Genomic DNA, 25,239 nt, shown 5'->3' with positions numbered 1-25,239 from the left:
CTTACCTATGCTTATTTTAACTTCCTATAACAGTATTACAATGTAATTACAATGTTTAATGTGATGTAATTTCTTCTTTTTGCTGTTCACTGCATATTTTTTGTTAATGCTGAGTTAAAACAAACAATTATTGGTTGAGATTGAAATAATATTTATTATAACAGATTATATTGTACCATTTATGTGTAGTTAGTTCATTGTGCACTAAGATTGTTAGAAACCTTATGGCTAACGTCATGAAACGAGTCGTTTAAACTTATAACTGGTGCTGTTTTCTTGAGACAATTTTTTTGAAGAATATCTTTGTGATTTCCATCCAGGGTGTTGACTTCAACTCGTGAATTGCAAACCTATAAAAATAAAAACACAGAACATTAATTTTAGGCTTTGTGTGAAAAAGCTTGTATCGTTATAACATTAAACATTCATCACAATAAGTATTTAATGGAGCCGTCTGGTCGGGGTGTATGTGTGTTAATGAGGCGGGATGATAAGTGCGTCGCTCGCTAGTATTTCTAGCGCGGTATAGCCTCTAATCGCAAGGCTCTTAACTGGCACGCAGTCTTCTCTTCGTCATGGGATAACTATGAAATTTGAGCGGTTACCTTGAACATTATATGGCAGAGAAATGAAAACAAAGGTGTAATGCAAGGTCCTTAAGTGCTTTCGAGGATCTGTACCGGTTGTTTTACGCCTTAAAATTACTCTGAAAACAATCGTTTTAGCCATTTTAACTCGTCTACAATCTTAATCCGAAATAAAATGTACTTTTCGGTCTTCAGCGAATTCTTAAATGCTTTTTGTAAGCAAACCCCACTGGGATATCTTTTTAGTTTTGGAATCGCGTTGCTTCCAAGGGGAGTTGCGGGGACGTTAAAAATCAAAATTTCCCGTTTTTCAAGTACATGTCCTACAGACTTTAAACTAGGCAGTGATTTTCCATGTATTATTACATAGTCAGCAACTGAGAACGTCATTTTTTTTCTTCAGAAAATTGGCTCCCAAGGTTTTTTTTAGATTTAATAAGTAAGTACTCAAAGTATAAATTTATCGTAGGTGTCCAGTGTTTTTTAAAAGTTATATACAAACTAACACATACTGCCCGTAACTGAAGAATTTCTATGCAAGCAATGTTAACAGCTCATTTTTATTTTTATCATGAGAGAACACGAACAGATTTTAATGATTCACACACGAAAGGGCTACATACAGGACTGTCCATGTCACTCAACTGATAGAGAAATAGAGAGTGTGCCGGAAATTAGGGATTTAGGCACGTTTTATTTAAAATTTTGTAATCTTAAATATTTTTGGAAATTTATTCTTTTTTTTCTCTTCTTATTTCTTTACGGCCAGGCCATCAGCCTCTGTTCTCAGAGGCGAGCTGATTTTTTTCCCAGCCTAATGCTAGGTTAGCAGTCTGGCTAATATTTCTCCTGCCTAGAGGCACATCGGAGGCCGGTAACTTAATTTCTCCGCATGACTACTTTTGCCTACAGCAGCTCGTGGAGCAGTGCTGAGCCCTGCTAACTCTGTCACGAATCGGTATAAGGTTCACTAGCGGCAAGACACGATGGGAGGATCCCGTGGGCCTTGCGTCCCACAGACTATGCATTTTTTGAAGCCATCCGCCCCCCCCCCTGCTTCCCCACCCTTTCTTCTCAGAACTGAAGCCAGGAGCGATAACCGCTTGTGAACTCCTGGGGACGGTAACCGAATTCAAGGCCATCTCAAGCTTGACAGCCGCAGATACGATTCTGGACTTTAACGACATCTAGCGACGGCGGTGGTCACTAACGCCACTTGTGGGCGTCGGCAGCGCCGACACTAGCGCTTTCGCGCGGAGGTAACGACAACCTTTCTCCCCCTTATGTCTCGGGCCGCTAGGTGGCAACACTGGTTACTCCATATACTCCTAGCATTGACACTCTCGTCGGCCACAAGTCGATTTATTAGTACTTCTTCTCGCCACCAAAAGATAGCGCCTCAGTCGCGCAGTCACTCCAGTAAGATCTGATATTTTTTTTTATGCCGGACACCTTCGGGTGGGCTTGGTAATTCGGCTCAGAGCCTAACCCCCCTCCCATTCTCTAGAAACCCCGTGCTTATTATATACTGATGATATCCCGCTCTGAAGGGACTTCGGTGCGCGCCTCCTGACTGACTGGTACAGTTTGTATCTGCGATCTTCGGCGAATCATTAGCATCGCATCTCGAATTATGTAGTCTTCTCAGACTATAGGGATGATGTCCCTATTTAAAAATTAAGATTAACCAGTCAGTAGTTTAGTTAAAAGTAGAGAAACTTGGTATTTTTTTTATTAAATCATGAAGACTTCTGTGTCTACCGCGAATCGTGGTTCGGGTTTTCCGAGACGAGACGCCCTCTCCTGAGCGCCAGGACCAACACCCTGTTTTGGTAAGTCTGGACGTCATCCCCCCTTTCATTTCCCTTTATTGGCCTTTTGCACCATTTAAGTATACTGTCTGGAAACAGGTGTACACAAACGTGTACTTGAATAAATTAATATTTTCTTTTAAAAATCCGTTTGAACTCTAATACAGAAATTAATAACAGGGTGCCAGAGGTATACCACATGTGAAAGTAAAAATAATATACTGAATAATTATTTTTATTAAATCAAACATATCAACATGAAGAACCTCGAGTCATTATGTCACAAAAAAAAACAAATATTAAATAGCTAATTTAGTCCAGTCTATGGGATTTCGTAGACAACCTGACTCTTAAATAAAATAAATAACAAGTATTTAAGTTCCTGAAAGTGTTCACAACGTAACAGTTATGTGGTTGCTCCGTCTTGCTCGAGAACTAGATTCCTAGCTTCTGGACCTCTGAACCTGTGTGTGATTAATTTGTAGTTTGCAATTAAATTAATGATTTTTGCCGAAAAGTTAATGTTCACGTAATTTCGTACAAGATTAAAATTTGTCCTGTTAATGTTTACTGGAGTTGACGGTAAAATTACGTTGGCGTCCCTACACAAGGACGATGCAGGCCATACCTTATCTCTGGATGATTATGATCGTCGAGAAAATCCGTCGCAACTCACGTAAATTGAATGCTTGGCATCTACATTCAATATCAGAGCATCTCTGAGAATTGCCCTGGATGTAGGCGCAATTTTCACAGTAATAACGCCGAAAATAACCTCGCCACGTATAAATATTCCCCGAGGGAATAAACTTCACCACGCACTAAATGGCATCATTTTCCACTATTTTTTCTCTTCTCTCTTGCTTGAATGTATTGTTACTTGAAATAGGCCAATCACGGCCGCGACACGTTAGCGTCCTTTTTACCTAGGCCAATAAAACGTCACTTTTACACAAGCATAGGCTTGTCGAAGCTGTTACAAAACCGTGTGCTTTATTTACATCGGCAGTTGTCATGACGACGCAGCACGAGCTGCGCGCGCCGCCATGCGAGAAACAAAACAAAACACTGCCGAAAGTCTGGGAAGCGGTATTAACCTCGAACGTATAACAATAACAAACAGTTTCAGTTAGTCTGATAATACAGTAGTATTACACAGGTCTGATACTTTGGAATTTGGACTTCTGTTTCAGACAGGGTTCCAAGTTTGGGGCAACCAAAATCCTCTGCCAGAACCTCTGGAGTCGGATCCTGGGCAGAATTCAAAATCTTTAGGCCTACTACCTCGATCACCATCTACCTACAGCCCTGGGTGATACCCGCATCATTCTATCATTTTCTTACGAACTCAAGAATAGTCTAACCCAGTTAAGACAGCGGACAGTTAAAGCAGTTTGAAGAGAGGAAACTTATATAATGTTTTGCAAGGACTATATGTACAACCTGTAAAGTTAGCGAGGTTAATTTCATTCATGTTTTTAAATATTGTAATTTTTGTTAAACATTCAGGGCCGGCCCGCTCGTAAATAAGTTCAAAGAATATAATATAATAAGTGTAATGGTGAGGAATTTAAGTAAGATCACTTATCCATGAAAAACAGTTGTTACAAGGAAAAATTTAATCTATAAAAAAGGAAAGAACAATGATTAATAAAATAAGGAAGTATATAGACGTAACTGTTGTTTTTATTTAGTTAATCTATAATAACGATCCTTTTTCTCCCAAGTGTTCGCAGGGAGTAACTAAATTATCTTGTTTACTCCTAGTGTCGCCTCTGATGTGGACTTTTGATAGCTATAAATTGTGGGCCCCAGTATTCAGAGTTTCCAAATCTTTTTACCTACTTATTTAATTATTCTTTAAGACACTTGGGGTATTACAAAATGGTAGCAAAGCGTGGTTTTGATCCACGGACCTCTGAGTTATGGGCCCAGCATGCTTCGATAGAAAGACACACAAAGATAGAAGAAATGGAGAAATATAGGGGGAGAGATGGAGGGATACAGTATAGAGAGATAGTGTTATATAGAGAGATATTGTTAGAGATATGGAGATATATATACAGGGAGAGATAGAGCGATATAAGGAGAGATAGAGAGATGTGTATAGGGAAGTATAGAGAGATAAGAAGATGATTTGTGTATATGTACCTACTTAAAACTAATTTTAAAAAAATTGAATGAGCAGAGACCTGAAAAATTCGCGGATTCATTTCGTGAAATGCTACAATTCAAATAATTATACCTCAGTGATGCTTCTGCCATTTGGTCCACTGTTAATCTGGAGTAATGAGGGCCAATTAGAGACTCTCACTCATGGAAGTGTCGAATCTCAGGCTACCCAGTCGAGACGACTCACAAGTCAGCAGCCAATGAACAGTTGGAATTTGCCCGAGTGTGTAGAGGATAGTGGAGTCTATCCTGGAGGTCACTGAACCCGCAAATTTTTCCGGTCTTTATGAATGGGGCATTGCAATGCATGCCGGGCAGTAGCTGGTAGTATATGAAATGCACCTTTGTGTCTGCGTTGTTCCGCGCGGCGCCCGAGGATTCACTCTCCCCGTCCACAGCGACGCACGAGACGACGGGGTGGGGTTGTCGCAGGAGCAGATCCAGCGCGCGGAGACAGCGCCTCGCCCGCCGAGGGGTCAGCCCCCCTCCGGAGCCGCTCCGCCCCCAGCGGACTGCGAGGGACGGCAGTCCGTCCTGCCGCCGTGCCTCGCACACGCGCGCCAGGACAGCGTCGGCCGTCCCGCGCGACACCGGAGAGATCGCCACAAAGTGGTCCATCCCGGGGCAGAGGATCCTGCACACAGCGCCAGCGGCGTGGGGTGGTGACAACCAGGGGCGCAACAACAGGGGGAGGGGGCAAGGGTATTTTGCCAGCACCCCCCCTTCTGAAACCTTGAAGTGGGTGCAAACGGGGGCAAAGAAAGTTGCTGCGTAATCAATTTTTAGATAATAAAACTGCTTAAATAGCACCATTTTTCCACCTTGAAATACAAATTTTCCCGGGAGAGGACCCCCAGACCCCCCTCCCCCACTTCAATAGGGGGGATAGATGATTCTTTATAAAAAGGTATATTCCCCCCCCTTTTTGGAAATTTAGTTTTTCTGCGACCATGGAGGAATATCAGAACAGAACCTTGGCTGCAATGCTGTTATGTGTATCCGTGCAAGGAACTAGAAATTAAAAAAAAATTATTACATTATTTTAATCTTTACTGTGTGCCGTTGATCAACATCAATTAAAGAAAAAAGAAACAATGAAATTATTGTTTGCCACGATTCACAATATATTTCTCTATACAAGCAAAATGTCTCATGTGGTATTTCAGAAAAATTTGTTCTAGGTCCGAGACCGCGACGTGACCGTGACCGTTTTTGTTTTGTTTTCCCCCGTCGCGGGTCCTTGGCTCGGCCCCGCGACCGCTGCGTCGCGACGCGGCTGTCGCCGCGACAACGTGGATGTTTTTTTTTCTTTCCCCCACCTGGACAATCTGTCGAGGTTCCTCGTCGCACCCGCTGCCGCCCCGTGAGCCGCCGAGAACTCGTTCTCGGTCAGGTCCTTGAACCTTGCGCCTCCGTCGCTCCTGGGGTCCGCCTCCAGGACGAATATCCCGCCGACGTCGCCCAGCTCTTTGGCGTCCTTCAGGAGCCGCGCGGCGCCCTCCACGTCGGAGCAGTCGTCGACGGGCGACGCCAGGACGGTGAGCCCCAGGTCCTTCCAGCGCCTCACGCCCAGCGGGGACTGCTGGCGACAACTCCTCGAGGCCAGAGCCACCCGGGTGGCCCCGCGGAGGAACAGCCAGTCGGCCAGCTGGAACCCCGCTCCCCCTACCCCGCCGTCGACCACCACGTACACCTTCCCCGGGTCCATGTACGTCCTCGGCGCGGCCGGGAAGGGCTCCTCCGACGGCGGGCCGGTTCTCTCCGGGTCCTCGCCCCGGATCTTCAGCAACACCTTGCCGATGTTCTCGCCGGCGGCCAAGTACCTGCGGGATCCGGGAGAAACGAACACGCTTTCAGTTCAGTGACATCGCGACCACACGAATATGCTACACTCAGGGCCGGATTTAGAGATCTGGAGGCCTCGGGGCAACAGAGGAGCGGAGGCCCCCTGGCCCCAAATTATTTTCCAAATAAAACGAACAATTTTTTTTAGTCGAGTTTTCCAATAAATAATTTTTTTGTGAAACCAAGTAGATTCTCTTAGTATTAAAAAAAACATACATAAATATAATCCGAGACAAGAATAATATGAAATTAAATTTTAGTGTTAATGAATATTTCTGTTAGTATTTAACAATAATATAATCATGTATGTACAAAGTACTGTAGGTAAAGGTAAAACAGCGAAAAAAGAATATCAAAGGATTTGAGGGGTGGCCCTCCGTTTGTGGAGGCCCCGGGACTTTCGCCCCGGTTGCCCTCCCCCAAATCCGGCCCTGGCTACACTGTTTGAGACTGCAGTAAATTTACGAACTTTTCAACGGAGAAACAACCTCAAATAACTGAATCTTCGTTCTAAACAAAGATAAACTAACACATGGACAAAAAAAATAGTGTTCTTCATAAGTTTTTGAATGATTTATTAATAAAACAAAAATATTATTTTGGATCTCAGTTTCCGAAAATATACGAAGTTAGCTGTAAATTTGCGAAGATCCCTGAATAATTTGTGACGAATGTTCTTTGTAAATTGAAGGTGCAAATTTTTAACAGGGTGGATCATCGACTAAAGGAAAATATTGAAAAAAAAATAACCAATGAATGTTCAATTATTTTGTATAATTTCTTTACATTTATTCCATTTTATGTAAGATTTATAAACAAATGTACATGCTGGTCATGTGTCTGAAAAAGCATATCGTACTAGTTAAAATTTTAATATTTTTTTGAGGGAGTTTCACCGGAATGCCGGTTTTAATGGGGAGATGGTATTCCATACTCCCGGTGAAAAATCCCCCCTTCCCCCTTTCTTAGTTACAGAAGTCCATCTAGTATCTGCCCTTGGTAAAATCTCATTGTAACTATCTTGATATAAAATAAAATACTTAATTTTTTTGTAAGTTATTACATCGCTCCTCGCCCCCAAAATGTGTGCGTGGAGTCCACGTGTGACAAAAGTGAAACTTCTTGCTTATCTTATATTATTAAGTATAGGAAACATAATTATCTTTGGCCTATGCCACAGATCAAAAAAAATATATATGTGCATGTATACGAGCGCTAAATCATACTATTGCGCAAGTATGCAAAGGTGCAAGTATTCAAGTGTGCAAGTATGCATTGTGCAAGTATGTAGGTGTACAAGTAAGCGAGCAGCAATCATGCAAGTGTTTAAGAGTGCGAGTGTGCGAGTATGAAAGTACTTGCGTCATTTCTAAATCTCCCCTGCCGTCTCCTCCTCTATCGGTACCCGCACCACGTACCTCAACTGTTCCCCTCTCGCGATCGGAATTTTCGTGACAACTCGAAAATTTGGATCCCCCTTCCCCCTCCCCCAAGAAAAGCAGTTTCGCTCGAAGGAAAGAGCCGGCGAACTGAGGGCCGGCTCGAAAGCGCGCGCGCGTGGAAGCAGTCCCGTCCACCTGAAAGCTCTCTCCGCCTCGCCGCGTGGGAAGACGGTCCTCGGGAGGGGACGGACGACCCCGCTCTTCAGCCCCTCGGCGAACAGCCGCGCCACCTCCCGCCTCCCGCGCTCGTCCAGGCCGAACAGCGGGTTCAGGTCGATGCCGTGGAACGTCGTATTCTTCAGGAACACAGACATGCCTGCGAACGAAAATAACATTTAAAAAACAACTTAACACATATCCATTTTTTTCTCTCGAGCGTACAGCAAACCGAAAGAAAGTTTTCTGAGACAAGTATACAACCCAACATAATTTTATATTTCAACATAACACGTTTCTTTGTCTTGTTTTGTTACAGTTGAGCTTTTTGTTTTTCTTTCTTTTCAGACCTACTTTATTGTCCTTTCGCCACATTGGCGAATTAAGTGGTCGTTAATTCAAGAATACCATCTGCTAACATAACATACTTAGACAGGGAATTAATTACAAATTTAAGACACATGTCACTAAAACATGGTTGAGGCATTTTTCATCAGTAATTTGTGTGCCGCCAACTAATATTTTGGCACAATTTTAAATTTGAATTTTTGAAAAAAATGTCACCAGTCATTCTTTTGCTGCAAGAACTTAAACTTGTTCCTCCTCCAGTGCACTTCTATTCAATCTTTGTCAGACCTGTCTCCCCAATGTTTCCCAGCCCTAGTAGATCCGATTTTTGCCGAGTCTTTTGCGAGTCAGACTGAGTATCCTTTTATTCCCGCCTTGGCGCACGAACGTCGTCTGTAATCCACCTCCGATCCGTGACGAGAACTGATATGTCCTGCAAGCTCTCAGGGCAGGCTATTTCTAAGACCTCGCCTGACGTGAGTCATTTTCATCAACGTACAGTCACGCCTCCGGGCTCAGTAGAGCCTCTTTCCCACTGCCACAGCAGTCTTCACACACACCCCTCCCCTAACCAAGTTTTCCTGGGAACACTGCCCAGAGCTTTGACCAGCCACTAACGCCAGACAGGGTCGGCCTGTCCCAAGGCCACGACACTAGTCCTAAAAAGTACATGCTTATGCCACCTAGTGGTTGTTTTGCGAATCACTTCCCCTGGGTGTTTGAACGTCCGCTAAACGCCTGCCCTTTGGCGTCTGTCGCAGTAAACAGTACCCCATAGTTCCTTCCCAGGCCACCAGAGCGCTGGCCCTGCCCGCTCCATAAGCCCCATGCTGCTAGCAGTCGCCTCGTGTGAGTCGACCTCTACTTGGTTCAGACACACCTCAATAGGTCGCGCTGACATCGGCCAGTAATCAACAACTTCGAGATATCGAAGTCAGGATTTCTCGACAAGCCCCTCGGTAATCTTCGGAACCTTTCGGTCTGGAAGACGAAGCCTCCCCCCTTTATTTTCTTTAACTTCGCTACGAGTCGCTGCCGCCCCAAACTTACTGTGCGCCGCGATTCTGGACTGACACTTCGTAGCTCTGTCATCAGGACGCCTCTCCGTTTTTCTTTTAAGATGTAATCAGCTAGACAAGGGATATGATTCCCACAACTGTAGTGATTAGCCTTTAGTCAATCCATGTAGCTCTACCTCGTAGGAGTAGTCATGTGTTATTCATCATAATTTATTAATTTTTTTTATCATGGAAATGTCCGCGACAACCGCGAGTTCGCGGCCTTAACATCCGGGCTGATTCTAGAAGCCATCTTCCTGTTTGGTGAGTTTTGACAACTTTTTCTCCCCGACCATCATCGTGATTAGAAGGCATTTTCTGCCTATTTTGACAACTGTCTGTGAATCAGTCCTGAACATATGTGTTTAGGATCTCTTCACAGACAGGGTACAAGAACCAGACACATTCCAAGGACCAGATCAGTTTCCAAGGGCCGGATGACTAAGGCCCTCTGACGTCCAGTCAGCTGTTCCACTTCGTCCTGCAATCGTCAAACCGCCAGCCCTTCAGTTTTGTTTTAACATTTTCGGGCTAGCATTGAACCACGACGTTGCACAGATCAGACAGCCAAAAATGTTCCTTTAGGACTTAAAAGATTCACCGTATTCTGGGACTGCGACTCCTTAACATGTTTATTGTTACGAATTTTATTTCAATTGTGTTAATGATCCATATAATTGTCTAATAAGGGCCGGCCCATTCTTTTAATAATGTGATTATAAATCCATGTTATATATATTTGTTAATAAACTTACAAAATATCATGTGAAAATAATCAAAAGTAAAATAAAAACAGAGGTAGTTACACTAGTTACCCCCAGTCATCAGGAGAGTGAATTGTAACAAAGTTATAACATAACTTGAGTTTACTCTGTTATGACTGAGGAATGTAACATTTGACATGAATATTTCGGTTCCATTTACATAAAAAAATATTTAAAAAAAGGGTGTACCCAGCGGTGTATTGTTGTCGATGTCCCCCTTGCCGATCTGGAGGAAGCGGCCGTGGTTGGCCAGGCAGCGCACGGACGCCAGCAGCTTGTCCTCGGCCAGCGAGTTGAGCACGAGGTCCACGCCCCTTCCCCGGGTCTCGTGCATGACGTGCTTCTCGAACGACACGTCCCTCGAGTTGAAGATGTGCCGGTCGCTGAGCTGCGGGAACCTGCGCTTGAGGAAGCTCCGCTTCTCCGCGCTGCCCACCGTGGTGTAGACGGTGAGGCCAGCGTCCAGGGCGATGGATATGGCGGCCTGCCCCACGCCGCCCGACCCCGCGTGCACCAGGAGCGACTCCCCGGGCTGCATGCGGCCGCGCACCACGAGGGCGTAGTAGCTCTGCGGGGCAGCGATCGCGACACACGTGCTCTTTCTTCAGCCTTCAGGAGCTGGGTGGGAACATGACATGCATGCTTTTCAAGCTTCAGGAGAGGATGTTCAAGCTAGGTGGGAACATGACATGTATGCTCTTCAAGATTCGGAAGAGTATTTACAAGCTGGGTGGGAACATGACATGTATGCTCTTCAAGCTTCACAAGAGGATGTTCAAGCTAGGTGGGAACATGACATACATGCTCTTCAAGATTCAGAACAGTATTTACAAGCTCTGTGGGAACATGGCACGTATGTTCTTCAAGATTCAGAAGAGTTCTGTGGGAACATAACCCAGACGCACTTGGAGCTATAAAAGAAGATGTAAAAGGTCTGTGGAACATGGCATAGAAGAACTTGTAACTATAGAAGGGGATGTAAAAATCTCTATGGTGACATAACATATACGCTCTTCAAGCTTCAGAATAGGATGTATAAGCTCTGTAAGGACATGAGATAGAAGTACTTGGAACTATAGAAAAGAAAGATATACAAAGGATGTTTCAGCCGTGAGGGAATATAACATATATGGTCTTCAAGCTTCATAATATGACGTATAAGCTCTGAGGGAACATAACATATATGTTCTTTAAGCTGCAGAAGATGACATAAAGAATGTGGAATCTAACATAGAAGAACTTGGAGCTATAGAAGGGGATATAAAAGCTCTATGGCAACATATCATCGCTTTAGAAGATGTTTAAGATCTGTGAAACATGACATACAAGCACTTGCAGTAACAAAAGAGGATGTAGGCAAAAGTTATGTGGGACATGACAAGGAAGAACTTTGAGCTATAGAAGGTAATGTGAAAGCTCTATGATATTTTTTCATCAAAAATTGTCATTGGAAATCTACCCGTGGAATGTTTACTAGCTATAAAACAGGAAATACTGTACTGGAAATGGAAACCGAGTGAAGCTACAAGCTCTGAGCGAAGTATTAACACTGGCAGCACAGTGACGCGACCTGATGGCCCAATTCAACAGAAGTCACGAATTAGGGTCTCCCCCCTTTTCTTTGATAACCCAGCGCTCTTAGCCGTGAGGCCCTGCCGCCCTGGGGCCCCCATGGGCGTGGATGCGGATCACGCCGCATACGCAACCAGGAAGAGCGTTAGAGCTTTTGGCTATGCAAAGTGACTGAGGCTACCCATCTCAGTTTATGCACCACCTCTGGCCCCCTACTCCACTCAGCTAACCAGCAAGTTGGATGCTCCCTTGCCCTCTGGAGTATCACTTCTGGCGCCTACCCCGGTCTCCCGCCTCACACTGGGACTCCTCAATCACCCAGCGAACCCGCGGTCCGGTGGAGGCCTACCCAACCTCTGCCAGCTGTCCAGGTTGGTTACCGGAGCTGTCCTCGTCGCTCACAACGTCAGTACTTCAATGGGCTAGGGAACCCTGATACCTGCCCCTAAAGCACTCGGGGCACCACTCCCAAGTACGAGTCCTACCTCACCAAGAATCCTGGGCCATAAGAAAACCTCAGCGGGGAACCATTCAAACATGATGGATTCTTCCCGTACTACGACCAACTTTTGGTCTCGTCGGCAGACTGTTCGCTGGTAGTTTGACCGGATCATCACGCTTCTGGGACGAACACCGCCAACCCCAGCTGGAAATGGCAATCACGGTGTCCGGGCAGGAAGCACCTGGTGGTTGCCTCAGTACCTCCACCGACTACAAGGCTAAAGGGGGAACCTCGCCGTGCAGTTTACAGCCCGTTTTTAGGCCCGGGCACCCGACACCGCAACCATCATACCCAGTCGAACTCCATTACCATGGGGCCTGATCCATTCACTATGGGGCCCTTTGGGACCGATGCACCGAGGCTCGGCCGTCGAACCCCCCAGAAAGGTTTCTATCGCATCTGCTGTTGCCCGCAGATTCAGCCCTTTCACCATTTCTGGTCTCATACATGCAATTGAGGATGCACTGTGGCAGAGTTTGACCCGACAGCGCCCTCTTTAGTTAGGGAGGTGCTATGACCAGCGGTTGGGGAAACCCCTCCCAACATAGTCACCACGATCCTCCCCCAACAGCGGTGCCAACGTGGAGGCAGAGGGTTGCCACTTGGTGTGGAGAGGCTATGTAATCGCATCACACACCCTTTCCGCGGACTTGGTGGTTCATGTCTCGGATACTAGAACCGGCAACAGTTCCGACACCTCAAACGACAATCACCTTCCTAGCGGTGTGTGGAAACCTTAGAGCAGGCAGAGGAGACCTCGGGGTTGCCTGAATCTCCTCACCGACAGCAAGGCTAAAGGGGAAACCTCGCCGTGCAGTTTACAGCCCGTTTTTAGGCCCGGGTGCCTGCTCTCCAGCGCCACTGCCAGAGAGGCCAAGTCCACTCCCGCCGGCCCAATTCAACAGCCGGATACATGAGGAAAAAAAAAAATATATCGATACACCAACAACTCGATATGTTCCAGTTGACAGAACGCGCCGAGCCATACTCTGCCGGATTATATAAACTTTCACTTTTCCTTACACATTTTGTTAATTAATATCACATACGTTTAATTCGGAAGACTTGTTCAACAATACATATAATGTGAAAGTTAAAAAAATAGATAAAATAAGAAATAAAAACATTAATAAAAATTAATGCATGCACTACTACTGAAATCCATAGCCATATTTTTTAACTGTGCACGAGAAAGCAATACAAGCTGAATACGAACCAAAAAAAAAAAAAAAAAAAGAATTCTTTAAAAGAAGAATCACAACGGACACGCGAACGAACATAATTTTTTTTTTCAGTGTCCATTGATACCAAGTACAGAGAACTGTATTTAATCCGGCATTATTTGGTTGAAGCAATTTCGAAGACGTGTTCGCGTGAAAGAAGGACGACGATGGTTCCGGGCGGGTTCCGGGGGGACGCACCAGGCAGTAGGCCGCAGGCACCGTGGCGGCCTCCTCGAGGCTCCAGTCGGCGGGCACCTCCCACAGCAGGGCCGGGTCCGCTAGCACCGTCGTGGCAAGCGCGCGCCCCGGGGCCAGCCCCATGACGCGGCGGTCGCCGGCGTCTCGGCCGGAGAACTCCAGCCCCAGCGAGCCGGCCTGCGACCACACGGAACAAACAAGGAGGGTAAATAAAATAAGCTGCGACTCTTACACAGTGGAAGCTGAAACCACGTTTCAAGCGACATGTGTCGCTGTCTGTTGGGGCGGGCCCATAACTACCAGCAAATTAAAAAACCAGAATAGAGGTTCTCAAGTTTTTTTTTAATTTCCTCAACTTTGTTTGAGTTAGCAAAGAGAGAAAAAAAAATACATTCCATGGAAGAGAAAAGATGATACATATTTACAAGTTACAAAAATTAAATGATACATTTCATACATTGCACTGGGCCCCTCCCAACAATAGAGTCCTAGGGGGACGGTCGTTTGTTGATGGTGATGGGATATTTACATACATGATACAAGTTAATACGTTTTTTTGGTTGTATTAAGTTATCTCCTTGGCGGCGCAGAACTAATTTAATCGATGCGAAAATACTTAATGCTGTTTTGTAATAAACCGTCATGTAATACATAAAGGAGTAGGAGGTGCAAAAACTCATTGTATTACGCACCACAAAATTAGTGGCTAACTAATTGAGAGTGAATTTTTCACTGGTTTGTTTGCCTGATAATAGCTTATACATTACTTCTCCTCATAAATTAACGTGGTTATGTCAGCAATATATTATGAAAACCGCCATCTAGCGGACGGGCCCATAACTACTTCAAAAAAACTAGGTCTCAGTCTCGGTAATTTTAGAGTTCCCCCCCCCCCCCCCCCCCCCCGCCCCGTGCCAGCAACACACCCTCCGCCGCGCGCGGCCGTAAGCCGGGTTCACGACATGCACCCCTTCCCGTCGAATACACTGTTTACAATCGTGCGCGTTTCAGCCCACGCACGACGGAAAGTGAAACTTCTTGTTTTCCAGGTACACACAGAGATAAACTATTTTAATTTCCCATCAAACTAACCACATTTAAAACTGGACCGATAATTACGAACTCAATTCACAAGATTCAATAACTGTTTTCAACACACAGATAAATAAATGGTAGATTCTTAACGAAAAAATAAAATGGCAGCGTTGATCGTCAGCCGTTACGAAAAAAATGAGGAGTAGACGAACACAAGCAGCGTTACGTGAATTCTGTAGCGTCACTGCTGCGTCATTTTCTACCTCTCCTCTGCCGTCTCGCCATTCCGGCCGTTAGAACTAGCACATAGCATGATACGCTAGGTACCTATCCTCCCTCCTCCTTGACTTAATGCGATCGTAATTTCCGTAACGCTCCAAATATGTTGCCCCCCCCCCCCCCCAGGTTAAAAAGAATCACTTCAAAAACACTTTAATTTAATAATGAAGAACTGTTCCACTTACGTAGCTGTATTTCAAATGTTACTCTATTGTTACAACTTACACTTTCTATTTCATACACGTCTCTATGGAGTAGGCTAATATTTGTGCTCCACGGTACGCTTGTCTCCAAGATTCCTATACATATCCTTTTGGCGTTACAGATTCAGTGAGTCAGTGATGAAAGTAAATATATATAATATATAAGACTAGGAGGTTGCAAGGCACCTGTTAAAAAATGATGAATATAACAAACACTTTAATTTAAAAAAAAAACACGGAATTTTTATTGAAAAATCAATTTTAAATATGAAATAATAAAAAATATTTCACAAAAAAATATATATATAAAGTGCTTCTGTGCTATTTACCAATAATTTTAGCAGTAAGAAATTAAGTAAACACAAAAGAAGAATTATAAGAATTCAAAAGGGCGTAACTACAGAAAAATTAATATTTAAAAACATATTTTGGGCATACAAACATATACCTATAGTACATAAAAGGCAAAAATTTCATATATTCATGTTCGGTTTTTGAACGGGGACATGGAGCGTCCAGTAAATAAAACAAGGCCCACCTGGCGGTCGTCTGCGGACGCCGCGCGCACGTCTTCGAGGCCCACGGGGGCGTAGTGCACGCTGCAGGGCCGCCCGTCTCCCCGCTCCCCCGGGGGGTCCTCCACCCAGCGCAGGCTCGACAGGTCGCCGCGCGCCTGCGCGTCCAGGTGCGCGTGCTCCGGCTGGAGCAGGAGAAGGGGGTGAAAGAAGAAAAACAAAAGAGCGACGATAAAGACTCGTCCCCACCCGCCATCTTGGGTTAGGTACGTGCATTTGGGGAAGCCTACAACTCACGTAGTTTCGGTTCCCTACCACGTTCGTGCAACTTCGGATTTCTCTCAAAAATTGAAATTAAAAAAAAAAAATATCGAAGGGTTATGTTAGGTTAGGTCAGTCACAACATGCGTGTTTTCATTGGAAACTTCTGATTTAGCGGCTGAAGTGGCGTTAATACCAAAACGCAAAAACTTCGGAAATTCTTGCAGGGAACCGAAACTACATGAGTTGTAGGCTTCCCCATGATTTGGGAAGCCTTCGTATCACAGACGAGAGAGCCACACCCGAAGTTCCCCGAAGGTTGCTTGGCAAATAACTTTTTAATATATGTAGCTATCCAGGGCTAAGAAACCGTTTACATGATTTCACAGTATCTTTAATGTAGCTATCCTAACAAAATCAACCGTCCACAAATGTTTTGAAGTATTTATAATGTAGCTAACCTAACCTAATTGACCATTAGTTATCATGAGTTATCCAAAATAAAAAAAAACCCTGAAGCTGCACGATCGAGCGTTTGGCTCTCTCGTCTGTGAAAAGAAGGCTTCCCACGTGATTTCCATGTTGTTATTATTTTCATTTCACTTCAAAGAAATAATTATTGTTTGAATTTTCTCTACTTACCAAAAGATTATTTTGAAAACCAGTTGCCAAGAAAGAGATTCTAACTTAGTACAACACATGGCTAAGGTTATGTTTCGTTATATGAAATACATTTTATCAATAAATAATGCGATTGTTACAAAAATTGGCGCATAATTTAATATTTTAATTGATGTTTTATTCATGCATTATTCTTTAAAAAAAAACTCATGTAAAAGCTAATCGAATCTATACTAATATTATAAAGCTGAAGAGTTTGTTTGTTTGTTTGAACGCTCTAATCTCAGGAACCACTGGTCCGATTTGAAAAATTCTTTCAATGTTGGATAGTACATTTATCAAGGAGGGCTATAGGCTATATTATAAGTAGTATATAATAGTATTTCCGAGATCAGGCCTCAGGCGGTGGTGGTGGTGTCGGAGTCCGCCATCTTGGATTTGTGACGTCACGGCGGCAAAAATTCCTCAAAAGTCCTCAAAAATGACTCAAAATGACTCAAAATTTCCCGTTTTAAGAAAAAAAATTCCCGTTTTCGAGGGAAAAATTCCCGTTTCGAGGGAAAATTTCCCGTTTTATTCCTCAAAAATCCCAGCGGCTAGAAATGTCCTGATAGAGGCTTAAGCATCCTTAACTCAAGCCTCAGTTAAGCCTCTATCAGGATGTGACCTTGACCTTTTACCTTGACCCCAACGGCCATCTTGGATCCACCATCTTAGATCCGCCATTGTGTTCTCGAACATTCCGTCGATGTGTTATCCGCCATTTTGAATTATGACGTCACCGTTGCAATTTTCGTTACGCTCGCCATCTTTAACTTTTTTATTATCCGATTTTAATGAAAATTTTTTTAAAAATTATAAAAAAATTCACTTAATAAAATTTTAAACAAAAATATCGAAAAAACATATATTTACGACACGGAGCTCGGAGTCCTCGGTTCGAACCCGGTGAGGGCAAAAAAAAATAAAAATGGTGACCGATCCTTCCCCTGTGGCGGGGTGCTGGCAGACTGACCCCCACCACTTATGTCAATGCACATATACCATCAGGTAGTATGACGTCATGTCCGCCATCTTGAAATTTGGACGCCATCTGGAAAATCTTTATTTATTATCCGATTTTAATGAAAAAAATTCCAAAATTCATCAAAAAATTAACGTATTTAAATTCTGTTTGATTATATCGATGTACGTCCTTGGTTCGATTCCCGACGAGAGTAAACAGTCGATCCTTCCTCCATGAAAGCTACCTAGACTGATCTATCACCACCAATACCAAGGTATATATCGTCAACTGGTATGACATCATGTCCGCCATCTTGTCTTCATCCACTGGAGACCACCATCTTGTTTTCGTGTGCTAGAGTGTGCCGATATCATGTAGTATAATTATCTGGTCACCACACCTTTGACCTTGACCTTGAACTTTGACCTTGACCTTGAACTTTGACCTTGAACTTGAACTTTGACCTTGAACTTGAACTTTGACCTTGACCTTGAAATTTGACCTTGACCTTGAAATTTGACCTTGACCTTGAAATTTGACCTTGACCTTGAACTTTTACCTTGACCTTGAACTTTGACCTTGACCTTGAAATTTGACCTTGACCTAGAAATTTGACCTTGACATTGAAATTTGATTTTGACCTTGAAATTTTACTTTGTCCTTGAAATTTGACTTTGTCCTTGATGTCCATCACAGATCCGTCATTTTATGTTCAGTACATGCTACCAGGAGCGACCACCTGCTGGAGTACACCATCTTGTGCGTGTACTCGTATTACCATCATGCTAGTTTTATTCTAACATGCTACAGTGTAGTAATCATTTATTACTGAGGTACCCACCACCTTAAAATTTGACCGCCATCTTGAAATCATGTAATTATTTAGCTAGAAATGCGGGAAAAATTCCAATAGTCTCCGAAAAAATCATTTATTAATTTACAAATCGAATCGATGGATCCCTGTCCACGGTTAGATTCTTGACCAGAGACAGTTGTAACTAATTATTAAATACATGTTAGGTTCTGTTTTCCATTACCTTTCGCGGAGTTTATTAATCATTCACTCTACGAAAATCAACTCAAGTCAATATACCGGACCAACGAATTAAATCAGTGCCGATTAGCCTATTATGAAAGTCTAATTTTTCAATAATCTGAATAACATATAAGCCGTTCATGTACAAAGCCACACATATAGATCAATTGCCTTCAGTCCATGAGACCGAGTCATGTCATTATCAGACGTATAGGCTAGTCATTTCAGGACCACATGACCTTCGTAATCCATCGTGACATTTTTATACATTCTAAAGGACCAAGTAACCTTGTAAAATATTTTAGTAACACCAAGAGGTGATAAACTAGTAAATATTCAATCACTACATTTTGTACTACGCGCAGTCAACAAAAAAGGAAGCACCAACAACGAAAAGACAGCAGCACCACCAACGAAAAGGCAGCACATTTGGAAGCACCGACAACGAAAAGGCAGCACATTTGGAAGCACCGTCATCGAAAAGGCAGCACATTTGGAAGCACCGACAACGAAAAGGCAGCACATTTGGAAGCACCGACAACGAAAAGGCAGCACATTTGGAAGCACCGACAACGAAAAGACAGCACATTTGGAAGCACCGACTACGAAAAGGCAGCACATTTGGAAGCACCGGCAACGAAAAGGCAGCACATTTGGAAGCACCGACTACGAAAAGGCAGCACATTTGGAAGCACCGACTACGAAAAGGCAGCACATTTGGAAGCACCGGCAACGAAAAGGCAGCACATTTGGAAGCACCGACAACGAAAAGGCAGCACATTTGGAAGCACCGACAACGAAAAGGCAGCACATTTGGAAGCACCGACAACGAAAAGGCAGCACATTTGGAAGCACCGACAACGAAAAGGCAGCACATTGGAAGCACCGACAACGAAAAGGCAGCACATTTGGAAGCACCGACAACGTAAAGGCAGCACATTTGGAAGCACCGACAACGAAAAGGCAGCACATTTGGAAGCACCGACAACGAAAAGGCAGCACATTTGGAAGCACCGACAACGAAAAGGCAGCACATTTGGAAGCACTGACAACGAAAAGGCAGCACATTTGGAAGCACCGACTACGAAAAGGCAGCACATTTGGAAGCACCGTCATCGAAAAGACAGCACATTTGGAAGCACCGACAACGAAAAGGCAGCACATTTGGAAGCACCGACAACGTAAAGGCAGCACATTTGGAAGCACCGACAACGAAAAGGCAGCACATTTGGAAGCACCGACAACGAAAAGGCAGCACATTTGGAAGCACCGACAACGAAAAGGCAGCACATTTGGAAGCACCGACAACAAAAAGGCAGCACATTTGGAAGCGCCGACAACGAAAAGGCAGCACATTTGGAAGCACCGACAACGAAAAGGCAGCACATTTGGAAGCACCGACAACGAAAAGGCAGCACATTTGGAAGCACCGACTACGAAAAGGCAGCACATTTGGAAGCACCGACAACGAAAAGGCAGCACATTTGGAAGCACCGACAACGAAAAGGCAGCACATTTGGAAGCACCGACAACGAAAAGGCAGCACATTTGGAAGCACCGACAACGAAAAGGCAGCACATTTGGAAGCACCGACAACGAAAAGGCAGCACATTTGGAAGCACTAACAACGAAAAGGCAGCACATTTGGAAGCACCGACAACGAAAAGGCAGCACATTGGAAGCACCGACAACGAAAAGGCAGCACATTTGAAAGCACCGCCAACGAAAAGGCAGCACATTTTGGATGCATCATCGAATAAGGAAGCACATTTGGAAGCTCCATCAACTAAAAAAGGCAAAAAGGAAGCACAAGTTACGAGATCTAAGTCTTAGTAAGAAATCATAATACAAGAAATAAAAACATTACATTCTTATAATTTAAATTATTTATTTTATTGCTTTACATTATACAAATGCAAGTAAAACAAGTCAATATTGTATGTAGCCAGCATTCCTCAGTTCCTTGAGTATGAAGGATATTTCTTTGATGCACGAATAGTTTCCTGCACAAAGCGAACCATGTAGAAGTCTTAGCCGGTCAACCAATATGTTTGGATCTTTCCATGATGTGTAATCATTCTCTTCTACCACCATCTTCCTTGCACCTTTATAATAAATATTATGATCTCTGGTGTCTTCCGTTTTACCACCAACCTCAGGATAACTTTCATGTTTGAGACGGTGATCATCACAAGCTTGATCAGATTTATTTAATATATCACGTCGTTTCCATCGTTTCGGTCTCAGGACACCGCCACATTCTTCGATCTTGGCAGCTTTAGGTGCTTCATCATAGTCTATGTCTTTTTCAACAGCCTCAGAGTCACTGTAACAATCACCGTAGAAGGAATCGTCTTCACCCAATTTACCATAATAATTCGATGTTGATGATGTTGAAGTGTCTTCATCGTCTTCGTGCTTCCTTTTTAGGAGTCCATCATTTTTACAAAGTAGGAAAGATCTACTTAAATTCGGCTGGAATATATTCTAACTTTTCACGTTAAGGATTCTTCCATTGTCTTCATTCTTCCGTAAATCATCAACCTTCTTCAATTTAAGTTCTTTGTCGAGATCGGAAGAGCCAAGAAAATTATTGTCGTAATGCAGATCACTCTTCCTTAGGCTAGTAGATTCATCGTTGTCCTCTAGCTTGTACTCAGGCTTGGCGCTACAAGTTCTGCCATGTCTTTTTAGACTCTCTCTCCGCGTAAACGACTTGCTACATCGAACACAACTTATCATATTGCGCAGTGGATTTTTAACACAGTCATTCTTCTCGTGTTGTCTTTTATTCTTTCTCAAGATAAACTCTTTACTGCAAAACTTACACCTATGTTCTTTCGATACAGCGTCAGATCCCAAGTCGGAATTCATATTAGTTACTGAGACTAATGCCAGATACCAATTGAGTGTTTTAAATTATATTCAATACTTAAATAGAAATTTTTTCATATTTCATCAGCGAGAATTAATATATCTCATGCAAAAGTACTTTATGCATGTAGTTCTGCTTTTCAACAACAGATGTCGCCACATGTTGCTTGCAGGTAAATAATATTTAGTTATTTTATGCGGGATGCGGGATGCTCACTAACGATCGCAAAAGAAGGATGGCTTCGTTAGACTCCAAGGAAAAGGAAGTTCGTCTTGCATGTTAGTGCTCCACAGATGTCTCATGGCGTAATATTAATTTGACTGAGTAATGATATTTGTTAATTCCACCTGATAAAAATATTGCAAGTTTTGATTTAGTAGCATAAATTATCGAATTAAATGTAACTCCAAATAAAATGACATGTCTCATTAGAACAAAAAAAATTCCTTGCAGAGAGCGGTTTCTCAGAATAGTCAGAAACACTTGAAGAAACCACAGGAATGATTGCAAGAACACGGGAAAAACCATCAAAATATTGTCAAGAATAATCAGGAGCACACTGAGAAAACCACTATAATATTAACAATAATAATCGGAAGCACACGGAGAAAACCATCATAATATTAACCAGATTAATCGGAAGCACACAGAGAAAACCACCACATGTTTTCTTTGATATCATAAAATTACAAGAAAAAATATTTAAAAATAAAAATAAATTAATAAAAAATTAAAAAAAATAAAAAAAATGCATAAATTTCTGGTTTGTACAAGAACTCTATCTTTGCTCAACAATGATAAGTTTACAAGCTAGCAGAAACTGTTTATGCATTTTTTTTATTTTTTTTAATTTTTTATTGATTTATTTTTATTTTTAAATATTTTTTCTTGTAATTTTATGATATCAAAGAAAACATGTGGTGGTTTTCTCTGTGTGCTTCCGATTAATCTGGTTAATATTATGATGGTTTTCTCCGTGTGCTTCCGATTATTATTGTTAATATTATAGTGGTTTTCTCAGTGTGCTCCTGATTATTCTTGACAATATTTTGATGGTTTTTCCCGTGTTCTTGCAATTATTCCTGTGGTTTCTTCAAGTGTTTCTGACTATTCTGAGAAACCGCTCTCTGCATGGAATTTTTTTTGTTCTAATGAGACATGTCATTTTATTTGGAGTTACATTTAATTCGATAATTTATGCTACTAAATCAAAACTTGCAATATTTTTATCAGGTGGAATTAACAAATATCATTACTCAGTCAAATTAATATTACGCCATGAGACATCTGTGGAGCACCAACATGCAAGACGAACTTCCTTTTCCTTGGAGTCTAACGAAGCCATCCTTCTTTTGCGATCGTTAGTGAGCATCCCGCATCCCGCATAAAATAACTAAATATTATTTACCTGCAAGCAACATGTGGCGACATCTGTTGTTGAAAAGCAGAACTACATGCATAAAGTACTTTTGCATGAGATATATTAATTCTCGCTGATGAAATATGAAAAAATTTCTATTTAAGTATTGAATATAATTTAAAACACTCAATTGGTATCTGGCATTAGTCTCAGTAACTAATATGAATTCCGACTTGGGATCTGACGCTGTATCGAAAGAACATAGGTGTAAGTTTTGCAGTAAAGAGTTTATCTTGAGAAAGAATAAAAGACAACACGAGAAGAATGACTGTGTTAAAAATCCACTGCGCAATATGATAAGTTGTGTTCGATGTAGCAAGTCGTTTACGCGGAGAGAGAGTCTAAAAAGACATGGCAGAACTTGTAGCGCCAAGCCTGCGTACAAGCTAGAGGACAACGATGAATCTACTAGCCTAAGGAAGAGTGATCTGCATTACGACAATAATTTTCTTGGCTCTTCCGATCTCGACAAAGAACTTAAATTGAAGAAGGTTGATGATTTACGGAAGAATGAAGACAATGGAAGAATCCTTAACGTGAAAAGTTAGAATATATTCCAGCCGAATTCAAGTAGATCTTTCCTACTTTGTAAAAATGATGGACTCCTAAAAAGGAAGCACGAAGACGATGAAGACACTTCAACATCATCAACATCGAATTATTATGGTAAATTGGGTGAAGACGATTCCTTCTACGGTGATTGTTACAGTGACTCTGAGGCTGTTGAAAAAGACATAGACTATGATGAAGCACCTAAAGCTGCCAAGATCGAAGAATGTGGCGGTGTCCTGAGACCGAAACGATGGAAACGACGTGATATATTAAATAAATCTGATCAAGCTTGTGATGATCACCGTCTCAAACATGAAAGTTACCCTGAGGTTGGTGGTAAAACGGAAGACACCAGAGATCATAATATTTATTATAAAGGTGCAAGGAAGATGGTGGTAGAAGAGAATGATTACACATCATGGAAAGATCCAAACATATTGGTTGACCGGCTAAGACTTCTACATGGTTCGCTTTGTGCAGGAAACTATTCGTGCATCAAAGAAATATCCTTCATACTCAAGGAACTGAGGAATGCTGGCTACATACAATATTGACTTGTTTTACTTGCATTTGTATAATGTAAAGCAATAAAATAAATAATTTAAATTATAAGAATGTAATGTTTTTATTTCTTGTATTATGATTTCTTACTAAGACTTAGATCTCGTAACTTGTGCTTCCTTTTTGCCTTTTTTAGTTGATGGAGCTTCCAAATGTGCTTCCTTATTCGATGATGCATCCAAAATGTGCTGCCTTTTCGTTGGCGGTGCTTTCAAATGTGCTGCCTTTTCGTTGTCGGTGCTTCTAATGTGCTGCCTTTTCGTTGTCGGTGCTTCCAAATGTGCTGCCTTTTCGTTGTCAGTGCTTCCAAATGTGCTGCCTTTTCGTTGTCGGTGCTTCCAAATGTGCTGCCTTTTCGTTGTCGGTGCTTCCAAATGTGCTGCCTTTTCGTAGTCGGTGCTTCCAAATGTGCTGCCTTTTCGTAGTCGGTGCTTCCAAATGTGCTGCCTTTTCGTTGTCGGTGCTTCCAAATGTGCTGCCTTTTCGTTGTCGGCGCTTCCAAATGTGCTGCCTTTTTGTTGTCGGTGCTTCCAAATGTGCTGCCTTTTCGTTGTCGGTGCTTCCAAATGTGCTGTCTTTTCGTTGTCGGTGCTTCCAAATGTGCTGCCTTTTCGTTGTCGGTGCTTCCAAATGTGCTGCCTTTACGTTGTCGGTGCTTCCAAATGTGCTGCCTTTTCGTTGTCGGTGCTTCCAAATGTGCTGTCTTTTCGATGACGGTGCTTCCAAATGTGCTGCCTTTTCGTAGTCGGTGCTTCCAAATGTGCTGCCTTTTCGTTGTCGGTGCTTGCAAATGTGCTGCCTTTTCGTTGTCGGTGCTTCCAAATGTGCTGCCTTTTCGTTGTCGGTGCTTCCAAATGTGCTGCCTTTTCGTTGTCGGTGGTTCCAAATGTGCTGCTTTTACGTTGTCGGTGCTTCCAAATGTGCTGCCTTTTCGTTTTCGGTGCTTCCAATGTGCTGCCTTTTCGTTGTCGGTGCTTCCAATGTGCTGCCTTTTCGTTGTCGGTGCTTCCAAATGTGCTGCCTTTTCGTTGTCGGTGCTTCCAAATGTGCTGCCTTTGCGTTGTCGGTGCTTCCAAATGTGCTGCCTTTTCGTTGTTGGTGCTTCCAAATGTGCTGCCTTTTCGTTGCCGGTGCTTCCAAATGTGCTGCCTTTTCGTTGTCGGTGCTTGCAAATGTGCTGCCTTTTCGTTGTCGGTG

The 25,239-nt window shown here is 42.9% G+C and overlaps 1 protein-coding gene across 1 annotated transcript in view; it reads right to left on the bottom strand.

Moving 5' to 3' along the window:
- Nucleotides 1–25,239, bottom strand: part of LOC134538264 (fatty acid synthase-like) — a 104,476-nt gene continuing 79,237 nt past the window's right edge. Inside the window, exons 22-28 of the mRNA XM_063379415.1 lie at nt 15,734–15,895; nt 13,679–13,855; nt 10,373–10,751; nt 7,993–8,173; nt 5,890–6,393; nt 4,913–5,204; nt 1–350 (exon numbers count right to left, since the gene is read on the bottom strand). Coding sequence (XP_063235485.1) covers nt 195–350; nt 4,913–5,204; nt 5,890–6,393; nt 7,993–8,173; nt 10,373–10,751; nt 13,679–13,855; nt 15,734–15,895 — 1,851 coding nt within the window. The 3' untranslated portion in view covers nt 1–194. The remainder of the gene's footprint in view (nt 351–4,912; nt 5,205–5,889; nt 6,394–7,992; nt 8,174–10,372; nt 10,752–13,678; nt 13,856–15,733; nt 15,896–25,239) is intronic.

This window comes from Bacillus rossius, chromosome 13, assembly GCF_032445375.1.
Source record: "Bacillus rossius redtenbacheri isolate Brsri chromosome 13, Brsri_v3, whole genome shotgun sequence".
Lineage (NCBI taxonomy): Eukaryota > Metazoa > Arthropoda > Insecta > Phasmatodea > Bacillidae > Bacillus > Bacillus rossius.
This window is presented reverse-complemented; position numbering and strand designations above follow the sequence as displayed.